Raw genomic sequence first — 18551 nt, forward strand, 5'->3', positions numbered from 1 at the left:
GATAACAGCTTCCCGCGTGCGGGCCTGCCGTCGATTGCTCATCAAACAGAGAGGAAACGCCCCGCCCGTCTTTCGTAAGGAGCATGAAAGGACGCCAGGGGAGCGGGGGGGGGGGGGGGGGGCGAGGGGACGGCATCGTTCGAACGGCGCAGTCGCTTGCGCGCGCGCCATCTCGAGGCATCAGGAGACGGCTCGTAAACTTGCTGTGCTCTCAACGCTTACTTCGTGTTTAAAGAACTCAGAGCAAGAAAACGCTTCGGTTCCTGCAGCGGCCATATTCCGTTAAACCCGCGTTTTGTTGAGTTACGCGAGATCGGATCCAGAAGAGTTAGCTACTAGCCTTACTTCGTTTAACAATACAATTTGTTGGTATCGCATTTAAGCGAAACTGAGTTTTTTTACCCGTCAGCTATCGACCACCGAAAGCGAGGGGCGTACGTGTGACATGGGGTAGCCGCTTCACTGTGGGCCGTCAGCGACGGGCCCGTTACTGACAGCTGCGTATTTGCGGCTGCTCCTACCAGGATATGTTTTTATTAATGAGATTACATTTTTAAAAAGCAAGCAAAAAATTCGAATTGGAACCCTAGCACGTGAGCTCGAAAGGGCAGGGCCTTTTAGGGGGTATTTACCGCAGAGTGATTAAACTCGGACGTGCTGGTATAATCAATTACGAAAAAGCTCTTCCGAATGAAGATCCATGGATAAAGTATATCTGAGGAAAAGTGTGAACGCGTTTCCACCGTTCGCGTGCTCTTCCATAAACGCGAAGCAAGGAAAATTCGATATTGTTCCATATATATACTGCTAGCGATCCCAGATTTCATTCCGCGATGTCCGGAAACAGAAGTGACAGACATTTCAGCAGCACACATGTAGTTATTACTGAACATTGCTTTCCTTACGTGCCGTGCGACGCTTGAAACGAGCTATCAGCAGCGTTTCTGGAACAGACGACGTCCGCCGATGAATCGCCGTCGCACTTTCTCGCTACCGAGTGGCCTAGACGTCACGAGCCTCTGCGGAGAGCGCGTTTTGCTGTCGAGCCGACTTGGAGAACAGACGCTGCGTCGGCACCGTGCATGGCATCGTGGCTTATTCGGGACGCACGCGCGAGCGCTATTCATTCAGCGGAATAATTCTTGGTCCATGGTTGTGACTTTGGCAGCCCACAAGCTCAAGCTGCACATGTTCTGACACGACGGCCGTGCGACTGCCGGTGATAGACGCCCCGAAACCCGAGACTTTGGCGCAGTTTGGCGCAATTTTCGTCGATATTATCAGGATGGCGCAGTAAATACAATTTGGCGCACTTTGGCGCAGTTGGCGCAGGAGTGGAATCACTGCACCACTCGTTCAGAAACTTCCATCGTTCCGGCGCACAGTTAAAACGCTGCTGTGAATGCGCACCCGAAAATTTTTGGGCCAGGAGCACTCATGACGATAAAGCACCACATTACCGTTGTTCTTTCTTTCAATTTTCAATAAAATCCTTTGTATTCGATATTCGATTCGATATTCGACATTTCTGGCCACTACTCGATTCGAATTCGATTCAAGATGAAATTTCACTATTCGCACACCCCTAGCTTTAACAACATATCGGTTATAACAATGAGAAGCTGCTGCACCACCAACATTTGTATGCTTTCAGTGATGAAATAACCCTATTACAGCAATGCTCACATGCCACATTATCAATTATAACAATGAATTCTGTCTGTTGGGTGTCCATGCTGAAAGGTAATGGAACGTGAAATCCCTGAAAAGAAAGAAGAAAATGAGAAATTCCCCCAGTGCCCCTTCGGATTCACGGTATGCTTCACCACACAGCGTTGCGGCATTGCAGCGAAGCTGACTTTTGAACTCCGCTACCGCGGAAAAATCGGTTGTTTTTGGCTAGTCCAGGAAATATTTTTTTCCTGCGACAGAATATAATTGATGCTAAAGTGTAGGGTATCAAATGATAGAGGAAGAATTGGTCTTTCCAACAGTATTAATTCAAAAGAACAAATTTATTTTGAATATAACAAAAAATGATCAAACAAACAAATATGCATCAAAAAGAAAGAAAGATTTTAAAAACATCAATGCTACACTGCAAAGGTTAAACATTAAAAAAAATCGAAATATACGCTTTGAACGCAAAGCCCTCGTTGAATAATAGTGGAAATCTAAGCTCTGTAAGTGCAAAGATTATTTACATAAATACAAGAATATAGGCACTAGTGCCTATCATGCCACCGCGCGATGCAGGTTCTCGACGCGGTGAAACAAAGGCTGGCTGCTCATGTTTCGGGAAAAAAATTTTTTTTCTGTTCAACTTTCCTAGCATAGTTTGCAGTTCTGGTATTTTTCAATTTTCCTGTATATTTGTTGAAATAAACAGTGTAGCCTGTTCCAAATCTGCAAAAATCCATAATTGTACCCTCATTTGACCTCTGTTTCGCTCATACACTGCCGAATACCATACCGACCTTCACATTACACCATTTTCTCATCCACTGAAAGGTTCCGATGGGGTTAAAAGATAGCATAGAAAAATCGTTCATGTGTTGCAATAGAGAAGACACGTGGTGAAGATTCTCGTGGGATGCGACAGTCGTCTTCTTCAGATCAGAGACACTTAAAGGGCCCCTGACAGCCGATTTCTTGTTTGGAACATTTATGTTGTAATAAGTAGGTCTATGTCTTGTAATCACGGAATGACACCGTAAATCCTCCAACGTGATGTCTAAATAATCCTTGCACCGTTAATTGTGGTCATTTTTAGTGTAGGTTCAAAACGCGCGCCGAAAGAGGATAAGAAACTAGCGCCGCGCCGCGGCGGTCGCGCCTCGGGGCACGCGTGATGACGTGCGCTCAGTATTGGGTGACGTCAGCCACGCGCTTGTTGAACTGCCAGTTGGAGAACACACACACGGAGAGCTCACGCTGCCTGCCGACACGTACCGAAGAAGGAGAAGGTGGGAAAACAAACATGCTTCGCAATATACCACAGTGCATGCACCGCGCATATTTCTGTCTGTGACGTCGACAACACTTGCTTTACCTCTGCAACGTCACAAGGGGCCTACGTCTACGTCATACTAGTGGTTATGTTGATAGGAGTTCAAAATTCAGATGAGCACTCAGGCTTACTTTAAAACCAAATTAAAATATCTTAAAGGCAACGCTCGTCACTCATAATCGGTCAGAAGTGCCCCCGCATGCAGGACTATCAAACAACACAAGCATCTCGAGTTTCCAAATTCGGTGTCAGGGGTCCTTTAAGAAGCCTTGAACCTTTTCCATGGCATCACTGACGGTGGACGAAGGACTCGAAATATGTGTCGTCGACACCAACGCCAATGCAAGCGCGGGACTTCAACGATTACCATGTACACATGGAGTGAGACGAACTTGCTCATCTTCTCTTCAGTAACCTCCCTCCATGGATCTGTTCCTCTCACTGTATGTTGGCTTTTCGAAAGTATGCATCCATGCATACTTATCTGTGTGGTTGCATATCTTTCTGACGACTTCTGCGGTAAAAAACAACACGAAGACGCTGCCGCGCAGCACACCGGAGCGTTGGGTCTAAGTCCGCTCCGCACCGTCTTCGCGAAGAGAACTGCGCTCTTTCTGCAGCCGGCACCAAATGCTCCCGCCCAAATGAAGTTAACACCTTGCAGATAAGAGCTGTTACTTTTAGAATGCACCGGACACGTTTACATCGACGTGCGGCAGCGAGAAAACGACCCGAGGAGAAGACGAAACTTACCGGCGGATAGCTGCTGATGTTCCGGGGACGTTTGACGCACTTTCGCCGTCCGTACTGAAGCCTGGCGAATCGAAGTCGTCTTCCGTGTCTGTGGTGCTACCATCATCCAGAGATTCCCGCTCATATTAATCGGAATCCGTCGAAATTCACCATTTCTGTGGAGCACCCGCAAGCGGCGTCGACGCTAAGTCTGAAACGACGAGCGCTCACCTACTCGACTGCGAACGAGCTTTAAAAATCTCCCCGCGGTGGAAAAAACAAACTCGCAAACAAAACTGATAAAAAACATGTTATTTTATGCTTTGTATTGCGTTAGCTGTCCAGAACCACTCAGAGATTGCCATAACTTGATCTTGAAGTCATCGATAACATACTATCGATGGGAATAGGTGCGGTCACGAAAGTGTTAAAGGGACACTAAAGGAAAATATTAAGTCGACGTTGATTGTTGAAATAACGGTCCAGAAACCTCGTAGTGCTATTTTTATGCCAAGGAAGTGCTTATTTTGAAATAAAATCACGTTTTAGTGGTCCGCATCGCGTTAGCGCACTTCAAATCACCCGCCTGAAATCAGACTTTCATACGTCACTGCTGCCGTGCCCAACGTTGCCCGCCTTTACTGCGTGGCCGCCGACACTAGTAGCAGCAGAGCAAAAGTAGCGAGACCCACAGCAGCAACAACGGCCACCGAAGACGTCGAAGCTTGCCGCAATCGCCGCAATGGATGTGGACGGAGAACTTGACAATGAGACATTGGCTCGCGACGCTGGGCTCCAATTCAGTGACTTGAGCCCCGATGAACGCGGTATGCTGCTGAGGGCTCGTAGTGCCGGCATCGTTGCATGTGGCATTTTGTTGAACTTTCTGTCAGAGCGACTTTCACGAGCGCGCAAAACACATGCAGCAGTACGCGATCTCGAGACTACCACTGAGACGCGACCGCGTGAGCGAAGCAGGGCGTCGGGCGAAGCGCGGTTTGGCAAAAACGGAACCTTTGAACCACGCGCGCCGTTCCCCATGGCAACGCCACAGAGGTTCTTTTTTCCATGAATCAAACGGGAAAGAACAAACAGCATTTTATTACGTCTTTTGATGCACGGAAGGTTCTTTTTTTATTGCTGCTAGTTTGATTACTAGTGATCTATTCTAGGCAGACTCTCGTACGTCATCGAGATCACTTCGAAAATGTCCCACTCGTGGCGCTCATCATGTGATACATTTAGCTTACTTTCTCGGTAAGTAGGGCACTGCTTTTGATAATATTGCCGTTTTAGAAGTTGTCATACACTGAGCTTTCACTCTGACGTAAATTGTTATTTGCCTTATGTGTCCCTTTATTACATTTTTGGACATGCAACCTGAGTAAAACGTTGAAACTTGGAAGAGTTTCAGCATCCGAAACTTCCGACAATGGCTTTATGGGGCTTGTGACGGTCTCGTGTAATAAAAAAAATTTGTGAATTTGTTATCCTCACTGTTGGCATATCTGATCTGATATTACAGTTTTCTGACAGGAGCTTGCCATCCCCCTGTATTGCTTTTTTTTCGTGCAACCCGTCTATAGCAATTATCGGTTATAACAATGAAATTTTCGTGGCACTTGAGTATTGTTATAAGTGGGTTCAACTGTATATTTTGCTTTGGCCTGCTACTCTACCCTGGGGAAGGGGAACAGAGAAGCAAAAGAGTAATGGATGACAATGGTAAGTTAGGGAGGTGAAAATGTAGTGAAAAAGTACAACGTTGCGAAGGACATGCAGATTAAAATGACAGAAAACTTGGAGGATACATGAGCTTTGCTTTCAAGAGAAGAACGTGATAGCGTAATCGGACCGTGTTCGTATCGCCTTCCCAATCGCGAGCCTGGCTTCACTTCTCGGTGGTGACCTAAACCCTGCCGCAAGGAAAGCAAAAGTGCGGACGCCCTCCAGCTCCAATATCCATGCATGCGGCGCAACGAGACACGGCCACACGGCGGGACAATGCCATATAAAAGCATGCCCGTGGGCCCCTTATGCCGTCTAGTGGGTGATAGTCAAGCCGCTCAAGAACCTCCGAGATGTGCATACCACCAACGCTAAATGGTGCATAGTAATGGATGACGATGGTGAGTTAGGGAGGTGAAAATGTAGTGAAAAAGTACAACGTTGCGAAGGACATGCAGATTAAAATGACAGAAAACTTGGAGGATACATGAGCATTGCTTTCAAGAGAAGAACGTGATAGCGTAATCGGACCGTGTTTGTATCGCCTTCCCAATCGCGAGCCTGGCTTCACTTCTCGGTGGTGACCTAAACCCTGCCGCAAGGAAAGCAAAAGTGCGGACGCCCTCCAGCTCCAATATCCATGCATGCGGCGCAACGAGACACGGCCATACGGCGGGACAATGCCATATAAAAGCATGCCCGTGGGCCCCTTATGCCGTCTAGTGGGTGATAGTCAAGCCGCTCAAGAACCTCCGAGATGTGCATACCACCAACGCTAAATGGTGTATAGTAATGGATGACGATGGTGAGTTAGGGAGGTGAAAATGTAGTGAAAAAGTACAACGTTGCGAAGGACATGCAGATTAAAATGACAGAAAACTTGGAGGATACATGAGCTTTGCTTTCAAGAGAAGAACGTGATAGCGTAATCGGACCGTGTTCGTATCGCCTTCCCAATCGCGAGCCTGGCTTCACTTCTCGGTGGTGACCTAAACCCTGCCGCAAGGATAGCAAAAGTGCGGACGCCCTCCAGCTCCAATATCCATGCATGCGGCGCAACGAGACACGGCCACACGGCGGGACAATGCCATATAAAAGCATGCCCGTGGGCCCCTTATGCCGTCTAGTGGGTGATAGTCAAGCCGCTCAAGAACCTCCGAGATGTGCATACCACCAACGCTAAATGGTGTATAGTAATGGATGACGATGGTGAGTTAGGGAGGTGAAAATGTAGTGAAAAAGTACAAAGTTGCGAAGGACATGCAGATTAAAATGACAGAAAACTTGGAGGATACATGAGCTTTGCTTTCAAGAGAAGAACGCGATAGCGTTCTTCCACAACAGCGCGGAAATACTTCCCGGAGAGCCAGTCTTTTTCATACTGTAAGAAATGCTTTTTGACTGGGAAATACAGTAGACTTTCGCTAAATGGAACCTGAAGGGACTGGAAAACATGTTCCCTTTAACAGGAGTTCCATTTACTGAGAGAGGAACAGGGGCGCAGAACTCGAGTACAAAGCCAATCATATCAGAAGCAGTTTTCCTTTAAGCAGCAGTTGCGTTTAAGAGATTTCCATTTATGTAGTGAGAGTTTACTGTAGTGTCGCCAATTGTTTATTCGGACACTGAAAATTTGGACATGCTTGTTTATTCGGACACCTTTGCATGCCGCCACTCGGAGATTCGAACGCCCCACAGTGCGCCGTTCGATTTTTTGGACTCCGACTGGCTGACGAGTGCAACGTCAAATGGCATGACAAGCTGTCAGCGATGTTACAGTGTCTAGAATAGCGATGTTTACAATATTTTTGCTAGGATGCCAGCACTGAAAGTTTCCACTGGCTATGGCTGGAAGTTGTGCCAGTGTAAAAATCCATGCAGAAATTACAATTGCCGATCTCGAAGGCTATGTTTGTTGGCTAAATATAATGGTCACATTTTGGCTTTATAGCCAGTCGAGTGTCCATTGAATCGCTACCACGGACAAACCGCAGGCCAGGCCAAGCCACACTCGGAGTCACCTCGGTGTGGCGTTACTGGCGTTTGAGAATGACCGCACGCACGACACGGACAAAGAGAGAAGACCATGAGCGCTGCAGCACGAACTAGCACAACATTGTTTCCTTTTGCCGTTTGAAGGTTTGCGTCGTCAGTTCTTTCTACGGCTAGGCCTGATCTGTGTCTCGTTCTCATTTGTTGCTTGGCGTGCGAGGCCTGATCTGCTGAAATGGCTCCGATGCCACCCGTTACATCTGCACCATTGGTGCTAATGAGGAAATGCGGCAACTACAAGACGCTGATGATGGCGAAAAAAACAGTGATTATTCGCCAGGTAGAAGGTGGCCGACCTTAATCCTATGTCACTCGGGAGTTTTCGCTGAGTTGGACGATGACGAGATCATTCATCAGGTCCTCGAACCAGCGCAGGTGGACAGTCACTCCGATGACGTGCCGCCCACACCACAGTTATCAAATGTCGATTTAGCGCAGACTGTAACAGTGCTATTGACAACCTACAGCGATGTTCAAACACTGGCTGAAATACAGGCCGACTTGGTCATGCTTGAGCGTCCTTGAGTGCAGATGTGCACTGACAAGTTTTTCCGGCCATTGGGCCAATAAAGGTGCTTTTCTTCTGGTGAACCATTTTTTTTCCGGACTTTCGAGTAGTCGGACTTTCTGGCAATTCCCACAGAGTCCGAATAAACGGTCGGCGGCCGTATTGACAATTCATAACACACAAAAATTCATACCAACCGTGACCGTTATCGCCGGGGTTTTACTGTGTAAGGCAAGTGGTGAGAAGCTGTTTGTATAACTGACCAGTCACTGTGTAAACCACTTTTTGCCAACTACTTTCCTTGTATTGAGACTTTCACAGTTGTCCACACAAACCAAAGTGCTCACCTTCGTAGATTTGCTCCCGAAGGCTGGTCAGACGAGCCCGGTAGCCACTCACATTAGCCAAGCGCTCCAAGATCTCCGTGATGCGCCGCCGTACCTGTCCACACAACATATATGAGTGAAAGGAAGCCACTGCACTCGTGGTAACCCATACTGTTAATCAATGCTGTCAACGACAAATTTTTCGGACATGCCTGACCAAAAAAAAAAATGAGACACCCAAAAAGAAAAGAATCGGTTTGCTGTTTAAAACTTGTTTCAGCAGCAGCCTTACCAAAAAAAAAAAAAAACTTTAATATGCGGTAAAGGCACCTTTTTCAATTGCTTTCACTGGGAATTTACACTAGTCTTCAAAGTTTCCAGAATAGCTTTTTCCAGAGGTCGGGATCAGTGAGAGTGAACTCTGTGACATTCCGAAACAAGAAGCAACACCTTTATTTTCTTCTTTTTTTTTGTCGATTGAGATAGCTTGCAACATACATGCCTTCACATTCGTGATCACTTAGAAGAGGGGTCGGCAACCTTTTGAGGCAGAGGGCTGAGCAGCATGAATCCAACACGGTGGGGGCCAGACAGCAAATCAGAAGGGTGGGGGGGGGGGGAGGGACTCAATAATGTACAAAACTGCGATAGAAATCATACTTATTTTGAGCACGAATGTCGCAAGGCAGCAATTCACAAACATAGGTTACGAGCAATAACACCATTTGAGGTCAAAACTGCTATCTCGGCCTTCAGATAAGAAGTTACAAGGGGAGGGCGAGGGGGGGGAGGGGGGCTGTTCTGACGTCGTGGCAGGGGTCGCATAATACTGCCCCACGGGCCTCCTACGTCCCGCAGGTTGCCGACCCCTGACTTAGAACATAAGTGAAAGCCCAACGTGTTTACACTCAAACCTCAATATAACAAACACGGATATAACGAATTATCATTTATAACAAAGTAAATGAGGAATAGTCTTGTCATAGACACAGTGTTACAAATAAACGTTTATAACGAATTTTCGGATATAACGAAGTTATTTTCGTGGCAGATGTGACTATGTTATAATGAGGTTTGAGTGTACTGCTACCACCTCTCTGGCCATTCACGCTTGTTACTTGACACACTGAGATAACAAACATACCAAAGCGGGCGATAATGCACGAGATGGTAGAGCGGCGTGCCATACAATGCACACTGTGCGACATGAATCAGCCACATGCTCTCTATTCCTGCCACTCCAAAGGTAAGGAAAGTATTGGGGTGCCCACTTTACCCCAAAGCCGCGGCCGGAAATTGCCCTGCTCTGCTTGGGTGTGCACTCTCTGTCGCACAATTTAAAAAAGTGCGATTCAGAACCTGAACCATACGACCACCGGCACCTGCAGAGTTTCAATTCACCATCTCAATCTTTCTCTGCGGCAGCAATGTAATATCGTTACATTGAAATCATGGATAAACAAGCTTCATTATACTGAAGTGAAAAATGGATGATATTCTGTGGACATTAGTCAAAATAGTGCTACAATACATTATATCGACAATTTTGTTATATAATAAAGTTTGCTACAGCGAGGTTTAAGTTATTTAAACATGCGCACATGCATTGGCAATGCTGGCCCCATCATCTGCTCTGCTGCTGCTGTCGCTGTTCCCCTGTCACAGTGTTTAAATGCTGCTTTGTGCTTAATGAATTTACAAATACTTTATGAAGCTTTTGCCGGGACCAAACCGATTTGTCGTAAAATGCGGGTCATCGCAAGACCAGGGCCATATAATCGAAGTTCCACTGTAATGGGAAATGAGTTGAAGTGGACAACAAGACAACTCGCCAACTTAAAGGGACCGACAACTGATTTTTCTCGACCCAGTTTTTTACGGCGCGACAGGAAGCTCACCATTCGTAGCGTTTGTAGCTGCAGTGGTTTATCCGAAAAGCATGTAGTTATTTTATAAGCAGTATTTTTCGATCTGAAAGGCTCCAAACACGCATGGAGGCTTGCTCCAGCAACGCTGAGAATTGATAGCGATGCCGCTAGCCTTTGTGAAAGCTGTCGCTGTTCTGCTTTCGCAGGAGTTACTGTAACTATGCTTAACCACCTTTATTTTGAGCTTTCCAACCATTTTTGGTAATTGCAAGCTGTTACAATGAGATGTGTGGCTTTATACACCTTCCCGGTATTTATACAGCGTTGTGTGCGCCTGCGCCCAAGGTTGCCTGCGCCTGTGTCATGGATAGCTTGTCCCAGCGTCGTTACTCTCTCGATACACGAGCCAAGCCAAGTAATCGAAAACGTAACTGTGCATATGCACGGCCGTATCGAGTAGCAGCGCGCATCATTTCTGAGACGAAGTGTAGGTAGCAAAACTATGTTGCTCCAAAGTCTTAGCGACCTGGAAACTGCGTGCACGGTTGCATGAGCACGCTGAAAAGTTGCTCAAGACGCGCTGACAAGCATGGGATTATTATGTCACGCGAAGGCAGAGCCACTTTAGCGCATACTGCTAACGTAGGCCTATATGTACATTATTATGGAGTAATACCTTTTAATATAAAGAAATGAACAATATTTCAATACTAACAAAAAAATCGTTGACCGCGTACAGCAATCAACGGTCACGTGGCCGTCTTCATCGGATCATTCATGTTTTTGCCGCCAAAGGCGCCACAGGTCATTTTTCACGACTTTCAATTAAGAAATAAAAATATAAATCCATCTCTCACGAAAAAAAACAGGGTTGGATTGAGTCAGTGCAACGGACAATCTTTACATCAGTGGAGTCAACTCATTTCATATTCTGGGCAGTTGTCGGTCCCTTTAAGAAACTTCGAGCGCGAACTAAGACAGGGACAAGAGTGAGGGAACGACACCAGCGCTACTATCAACTAAAAGCTTTATTAATTAAGCAAGATCAAAGACATATACCCGGAACACGTCACCCGCTGCACCTGTCCCAGTCTCTGTTGTTCCCGTCTTAGTTCGCGCTCAAGGTTTCTTAAGATGCATATGTACCAACTAGGTCATCTTTCGGTCTTACAACTTGACAAGTTGTCTTTGGCCACTTTCTGACACAATTTCATTTTATGTCATGTGACAATGAAATACTAAAAGTATGTGACGATAAAAAAATCATCCCATACTATTATCATGAGAGATTATTGCATTTGTTGTGAATGTCACAAGACAAGAGCTGTGTTGAAGGAAAGACTGCTCCAGTCTCTGGCTGCTCTAGGAAAGAATGATTTAGCAAATGATTTAGTGCATGCACGTGGATAAGCAAGCTGAAATACATGGCCAGTGCGACAAAAACACGTAAGCAGCACGAGTGATGTGAGGCTTGCAATTAAGTACTGAAAAGTAGACAGGGTGGAATATGGTGGCAGAAAGACAAAGGATATCAACTGGTCTGTGCTTCTAAGGCTCAAATGTGCACATTATGGGAATGTGAGGACTGGATGCACCTTGCTGCCAGTTTCGAACAGATTAGAGATCGTCAGTGAGATCAATTTCGAAAAGAATGCATATTCTAGTTTTCATTGGACAATGGCTCATAAAAACATAGTTTAGCATGCCGTGGTACGTGGCACAGATTCAGCTGTAAAGTGCCCTGCAACACTTTTCCAAGTAATCATCGAATGGCTTCAGTAAAAGAGCTTGCTGCCTCATGAATCAACTGCCACAAAAATTTTTAGAATCTGTCAAGTACGAGTGGAGTTACAGGGATTTGTCGCACTCTTCAAGCGCTTTCTCTCTCCTTTCGTACTAGCGAGCAAAGCTGAAAGCTACCCAGGGAGGGGGACGACAAGGGGGCAAGAAGATGTGATGTGTCGTCAATGCACATCATGACCTTGAGCACTTTCTTTTCTTCGAACGCGTGGCTAACTTTTAGTGTGATCACGAGTGCGCGAGCGGGGCATGTGGTGGCATCCTGCAGCGGCCACGGTACCTGTGCAGCTCACGAGGCTTAAATCAGGCAGTGGTCGTGGACTTTGGGTTTATGGCGCGGTCATTTGTGCTTTGGCATCATTCGTCGAGAGAAGAGGAAACGATTTCTAGCTGACTTTGAGAATTCATTGTAAATTCCAGGCCGCGTACTGCACTACAATGTTTGGCTCGCGTGTTCTCAGGAGCCTTGACTACCGATTGGCAGCGTTTTCTGACCATGTTGAAAAAGTGTTGCAGGGTCCCTTTTAAAGAAGCACTGACACAAAAATTTTGCACCTTGTTTTTTCTGTTGCAATGAGCAGCTAACGACCCACTTATCATGGCCGGAAAGCTCATTTGCTCGAGCGTACGACAGTTAATTATTTGGAGCCGGTTTTATAGTGGCCAGTCACAGTTTCGGTTTCAGAAAGCGTGGAGTGAGGCGGGACCCCGAGTGGTTTTCATGGAAACATAGCCGGTTACGTGAGCCCACAAAACCACGTGCACATGAGCACCACGTTGACAACTCTTACTCTTTTCAGCGAAGGCTTCCTGGGTGCTGCTGTAATTCCCTCTGAGATGTTGCAAGTATGCGTGACCCCCCAAAATTGCACTGCCGAGGTAAGGACATCAGCATTTGAACTCCAGTGGAAGTCTGCCCCCTCTTTCCGTTGAAAAGTCTGCTAGGAGAGAGTGCTCACAAGGATTGTGGCAGCCAACACAAACTCGTGACGCAGGTGGCGGTTGGCTGCTTCCACGAAAACCAAAGGCGCATTCGTGTGCAGTGGCACGACACACACTTTAAAATTGATTTTAATTATGTCGTAGGCTATATCATCCATTGATATTTCGTAGATAATGCGTGTGTGTTCACACAAATCTATCCCACAAGTTATCTCGCCTTCAAAATTTTGTGTCAGTACTCCTTTAAGGAAACACAAGGTTCTAATAATCGGATTTCAGAATCGTAAAGCTCTAAAAAACAAAACCATTAAGAAAATTTTCAGCCCTGAAGACCGACGTCCATATTTAATACTTGTGACTGCTTCAGTGAGGGAATATCCGATGCAGCTTCGTCACTGACCTGATGGATCTGCTCACGAGCGACGGCCGTGGTGAGAGCGGCACTGCTCAGGCTTTGCAGGGACATCTGAAGGCGTGCGAGCAGCGACACCAGGGACAGCGACACGTCCGGGTGTGTCGATGACGAGGCCGCTCCACGATTAGACGAAGATGAGGCCGTTGACGAAGGACCAGCAGAGGAGCTGTGCGAAGCCATAGAGCCAATAATCAGAACGTGTCACCCTTAAAAAAAGAGATGGGCTGCCTCTATGAGGGCAGCTCTATAAATGACATGCTCAATGTTCGGCACAAAGGCACAGAATGCAGACTTTATACGCAATGCATTGAAAACTTGATATAGCGAAATTCACTATATGATGAAGTGCAGCAAAACCTCTGTAAGACATACCTGCAGAAAATGCAGCATAACTATGCACTAAGCAGTAGTACGTATTCACCACAAGGTACAAATTGGCATCTCCTAATGTTCGTCGCAGCCACCAACAAAGAAATAAAATACAACACCACAGCAATTGTTGCCTAAAGTACCACAAAGTCTTTTCTTTTTGGCAATGCACAGAAAAAATTCTGGTGCTGCAATATGAACACACAGCGACTGACACAGCCACAGAACGGACAGATACATGTATCAGCTTTCTGCTATACATGTGTGCGTGTCTGTACCACAATCTGCTACTGAGTGAAAACTGACACAGTTTTACTGAAACACGGGTGCTGCTGCCACGTGGAGACGATGGTCCCTGGCCAGTTGCGTGCAGCACGTCACCTACTCAGCTCACGCCATCAATGCTGGGCTGCTTGCTGTACCAAACGCGCACATTTGCCGGGGGAGTGTTCTTTGTACTTGTTTCACTCCAGACCATGCACAGGATAGAGCGAATTTCACAAGTGACCAAAGCCAGCAAAGCATTACACGTTAATAAATTAGTCGAATGTGAGTGCATAGGCAACGAAACATTTCAACTGCCCGTGTTGCCCTGCATGGGTTGCCAAGAGATGGTGTTTTAAACATGGTGGCCATGACGTGTTTCCCGCTCCCACCAGTGAATCTCATGCTCACAGTGGCCAAAAGCATAGCCTTTGAGATTGGTGGACGCTACTTAGAGGAAATCACTGATGGGATGTGTATTTGTGCAACGCTGAGGCTAACGTAAAAAAAGATATTATATGCAAGAACCAAGCAGAAATGCCGAGCTTTAGATATTTACATTCGTGATCATTAGATTTAAATCTAACTGTATTGTTAGAAACACTATGCATTGGATGAATAACAAGCTCCCCAAGGTGCCTGCCCACTCACACTGAAGGACCAGCAGGCGACATTCTGGCTGCACGACGGCTTGCAGCTGCCGCATCGGCTGCACTCGTGGATCCCAGCGTTGCCGTTCGTGAAGAGCCACTCCTCGTAGCCGTTGGAGCATGGGGTGGCGCCCACATGGGGGACGCGTGTAGTCGCATGCGGCGTTCCAGTCGCGAGCAGATTGAGCGCAGCCGGTAAAATGTTGCCCAGAAATGGCGGCTATTGGGGCCCGTCGCCACCGAAGCAGACGCCGGTCTGCCGCTTGGACCAGCATCTTCATCGGCCGACGAGCCATCCTCGGCGCCGTGCAGATTACCCTGCAATCGAGATTCACTGCCGCTGTCATCATTTCTCAGCGTGTTCCGAACTAGCATTGCTAGAAGGTGGACAGAGGGGATTGAAACATCAGTTAGTAAAAGCATGAGCTGTTCCTCAAAAACTTAACTTTGTGAAAAAAATGCTAAGCACTAGTATACAGAAACGTAAGCACCCATGGCTTAAGGGGAGACGTGGGTCCTGAAAAAATTTTTTTAATTAGTTGGGATAACTAAATGACATTTAATACACTTATTCAGTTTTTTCTGCAGATTCCAAATCTTCAAGTATATTTTTATTATCTGCATTAGAATAAAAGATACGCAATTTCTGAGAGCATATTTCTTACAGTATTTGACAACTTTGCTTTGTCAAACACAAAAACAAAATACTATGTGGCAAGATTGCCAGAGAGCTCGTCTAGCCGATCATGCTAATTTGATTGTTTTCATCGAACTTCGAATGCAAAATAAACGGATGCAAATATGAGTGAAAAATTTCTGCTTCATCCACTTTATGATTATCGAGAATTATTATTTGGTAAGCAACATTATAAAAAAATAAATAGCATCATCAGCTAGACCAGCTTTCTGGCAATCTTGCCGCATACTTTGCTTTTGTGTTTGACGAAAAGAAGTTGCCAAAAATCTCTGTAAGAATTGTGCTAGGAAACGTTGTAGAACTAGCGTATCTTTTGTTATAATGCAGCTACTAAACATCTACTAAGAGATTTGGAATTTGAAGAAAAAACTGAATAAATGTATTAAATTTCATTCCCTTCACCCAACTATTAAAAACACTTTTCAAGACCCGCATCTCCTCTTAACAACAGGCCTCTTAAACTGAGGTTATAGCATTCAGTGAATGTATGCTAGCATTTCAGCGACAATTGGAAAGTATGAAGCGAGTCACTCAACATAGCATAGCTAGCGAGTTTTCTCCATTCCTCGTTAAGTGTATCGGGCATCTTCCACAACACCCGGGGCTAGTCAGATTGCTAACTGCAGGTGTCATGTTGCAACTTCAGCAAAACTGACACTCGTCAGCTACACATATGTGCAATACCAGGCTTGACTGCCACTGGCAGGTGATGCTGATGATGCACTACAGTTGCAGCTTTTACACTCCTTTCTTGATTAATTCCAATGCTAATGTTCACACTTTCAGTTAACTCGATGAGCAAAGAAAGCAAGGCACGTATTTGAAGTTAGTGTTCAGCCCATTCACTGCACTGTATAAATGCGCAGTATGTATTACGACACTAAGGTTTTGCCACAAAACGCCATCACATGCAACAGTTTAATTTACTACGTCATATGTGTGGACCGTGTTTGCACAATTGCTTTGTGTTTGTATTGTCGGATGTCACTTTAGCAAATATATAAAGCAAACAAACAAATGCTAGCTACATCAACACCATTTCTCTTGCATAGAAGAAATCCGCAACGGTAACTTCTCCTTTGGAAAAAGATACGCAGAATGTGCCATTCTCACCACTCCGCGACTACCAAAAGCAGTGTTGAGAGTGTCGTGGCAGCAATGTAAAACGTTTTCAACCAGGTAGACATACCTTACTATCCTAATTACAGTCACCAAACGATCATCTGGACATTGATAGCTTGGAAATGTCTGATAATTTGGATATCTTCAGCTTTTCAACCGCGAAATCAGCCACAGAGTCAAACAAGAGTAACAACAAAAATATTGCTTTCAACATTCCACTGGCACTTCTTCAAAACCAAAATTACTAAAGTATTTGGTCTAGATAGCTCTCGACCATGCCCAAGGCACAGAAGAAGTCAAGCCAAGCCACAAAGGTGTAAGAGTTGCATTAGCACAATTTGTCATGCAAGTTTCATTCTATGTGCCATGCATTACTGAACTTATTAAACTCATTAAGCAGCAACACAAGCGCACACAGTTCAAAAATTGTTTCAACAATCGATATGTGCCTATAGTCGGGTACAACTTTAGAAAAAAGCGGCATTTGCACCTCAAAGGCGGATGCACACGCGCTTCCACCAATGGGCGCGCGCTCTAGACTGATGTCACGAGCCGGACGGCCGGTGCCTCCGCTCAAGGAGAAGAAGCGGGACTATTTCTTTGCCGCGGAGGCAATCGGCTGCCGCGCTTCGGTCATATGGGCGGGGCCTCTCCTTTTTTCTAAAGTTGTACCCGACTATAGAGGTGATGGCTACGTTCCTGCCAGTGTATTAAGAAAGACGTGAAGCAACCCATTCTAAAATGACGTATGCTTTCATTCTGTAATACGCATATGCACCATTCTTAAGATCTTTTTTTCTGCTGGCTTTCAAAGAGACATTTCGGCATTGAAATACAACAACCATGACATATTTACTCGTGTAATTGGTGCACCTTTTTTCTTCCTTTTTTTAAGGATTGCACTAATTACGCGGAAACTTTGCAAACACATCCTCAGTAACATTTACCAAGGTGATTGAACACCAAACGTCACGCTCACTTTATTTTAAGCGACTTCATTTTAACAGAATAACCTGCCAATTGCAAATGAAAGATCAACTGACTAAAAGTGGCAGGTAACGATAAGCATAAATTGGCGCACTGATAAACCTGCAGCCATAAAACCTCACGTACAGTGACAAACACCCATCCCAGAATGCTAAACACTGCAGGAAAACTGCATTGCACGCAGTAAAATCACTTCTAGGACACTTGCTACCTCATACGCAGGCATTTGGCGTGAGAGCATCTGTGCAGTGCGGCTTCTTCATGCCCCTGTTGCTACTGACAGTGCTTGGGTGTGGTGTATATCTTGTCAGGCCAATGTGGTGACAGTGTGCTGCTTTCATTTCTGCAAGCAACAAGCACTTGAAGCAGACCCACATGGCGAACGGCAGTGTGGCCCACTCGGGTTTTCGGCTATTAAAAGTGTGCAGTGTGTGTAGAATGACACCATGCTACATGTGCACTTAGCAGGCGACAGATGAAGATGCTGATCATGAGGGGGTTGTTGGCAACAAGTCATAGTGGCACATTTGTCGGTGGCGACCACCAAGCCTCCGTGCATTTCTCAGAAATGCACGGAGGTATGGTGTAGGTCACATCACGAGCAGAAGGCAACAGTTAACCAGAAAAAAGTGATTGCGGTAAGCACTAACGGTCAGGCTCTACAGAGAAAGGGAATTTCTCTCAACTACATTTCAACAATTGGAACTTAAGGGGCCCCCAAACCACCTCCGATATTTTTTCAAACATGTCAACTAAACATGCGCATCGTGTGCAGAATGCCATCTCAATCAACGATGCCACACATGGCAGCGCTACAAGCCGCAGGCGAGCCACAAATTCTAAGAAACAATCTCTTCTCCTCTCGGGCCCTTCCGGTCTGCCTAGTGACGTGTATGATGTAAACGTGTTGAATCTGTGATGCGGTAGGCAGGCAATGCTGCGATTGGTTGAACAAGAACCTACGACTTCCGGTTAGTCTGCAAGCAGCTGCCCGCGCCCCTTGCTGTTCGTCGTGCTGCCCGCGTGTGCGTGCTTGCGAATCGGCAACTGCGGCCCGTAACGCAACTGCCAAATTACTAGC

General features: G+C 46.0%; 1 protein-coding gene across 2 annotated transcripts in view; it reads right to left on the reverse strand.

Annotated features, from left to right (window-relative positions):
• The window catches only part of LOC119386777 (activating molecule in BECN1-regulated autophagy protein 1A-like), a 125500-nt gene that overhangs the window by 50356 nt on the left and 56593 nt on the right, over nucleotides 1–18551 (reverse strand). For both annotated transcript variants that reach the window (XM_049413237.1, XM_037654053.2), the window contains exons 7-9: nucleotides 14666–14982; nucleotides 13367–13547; nucleotides 8378–8471 (exon numbers count right to left, since the gene is read on the reverse strand). In XM_049413237.1, coding sequence (XP_049269194.1) covers nucleotides 8378–8471; nucleotides 13367–13547; nucleotides 14666–14982 — 592 coding nt within the window. The remainder of the gene's footprint in view (nucleotides 1–8377; nucleotides 8472–13366; nucleotides 13548–14665; nucleotides 14983–18551) is intronic.

The sequence above is a fragment of the Rhipicephalus sanguineus genome, chromosome 3, assembly GCF_013339695.2.
Source record: "Rhipicephalus sanguineus isolate Rsan-2018 chromosome 3, BIME_Rsan_1.4, whole genome shotgun sequence".
In the NCBI taxonomy this organism is placed as follows: Eukaryota; Metazoa; Arthropoda; class Arachnida; order Ixodida; family Ixodidae; genus Rhipicephalus; species Rhipicephalus sanguineus.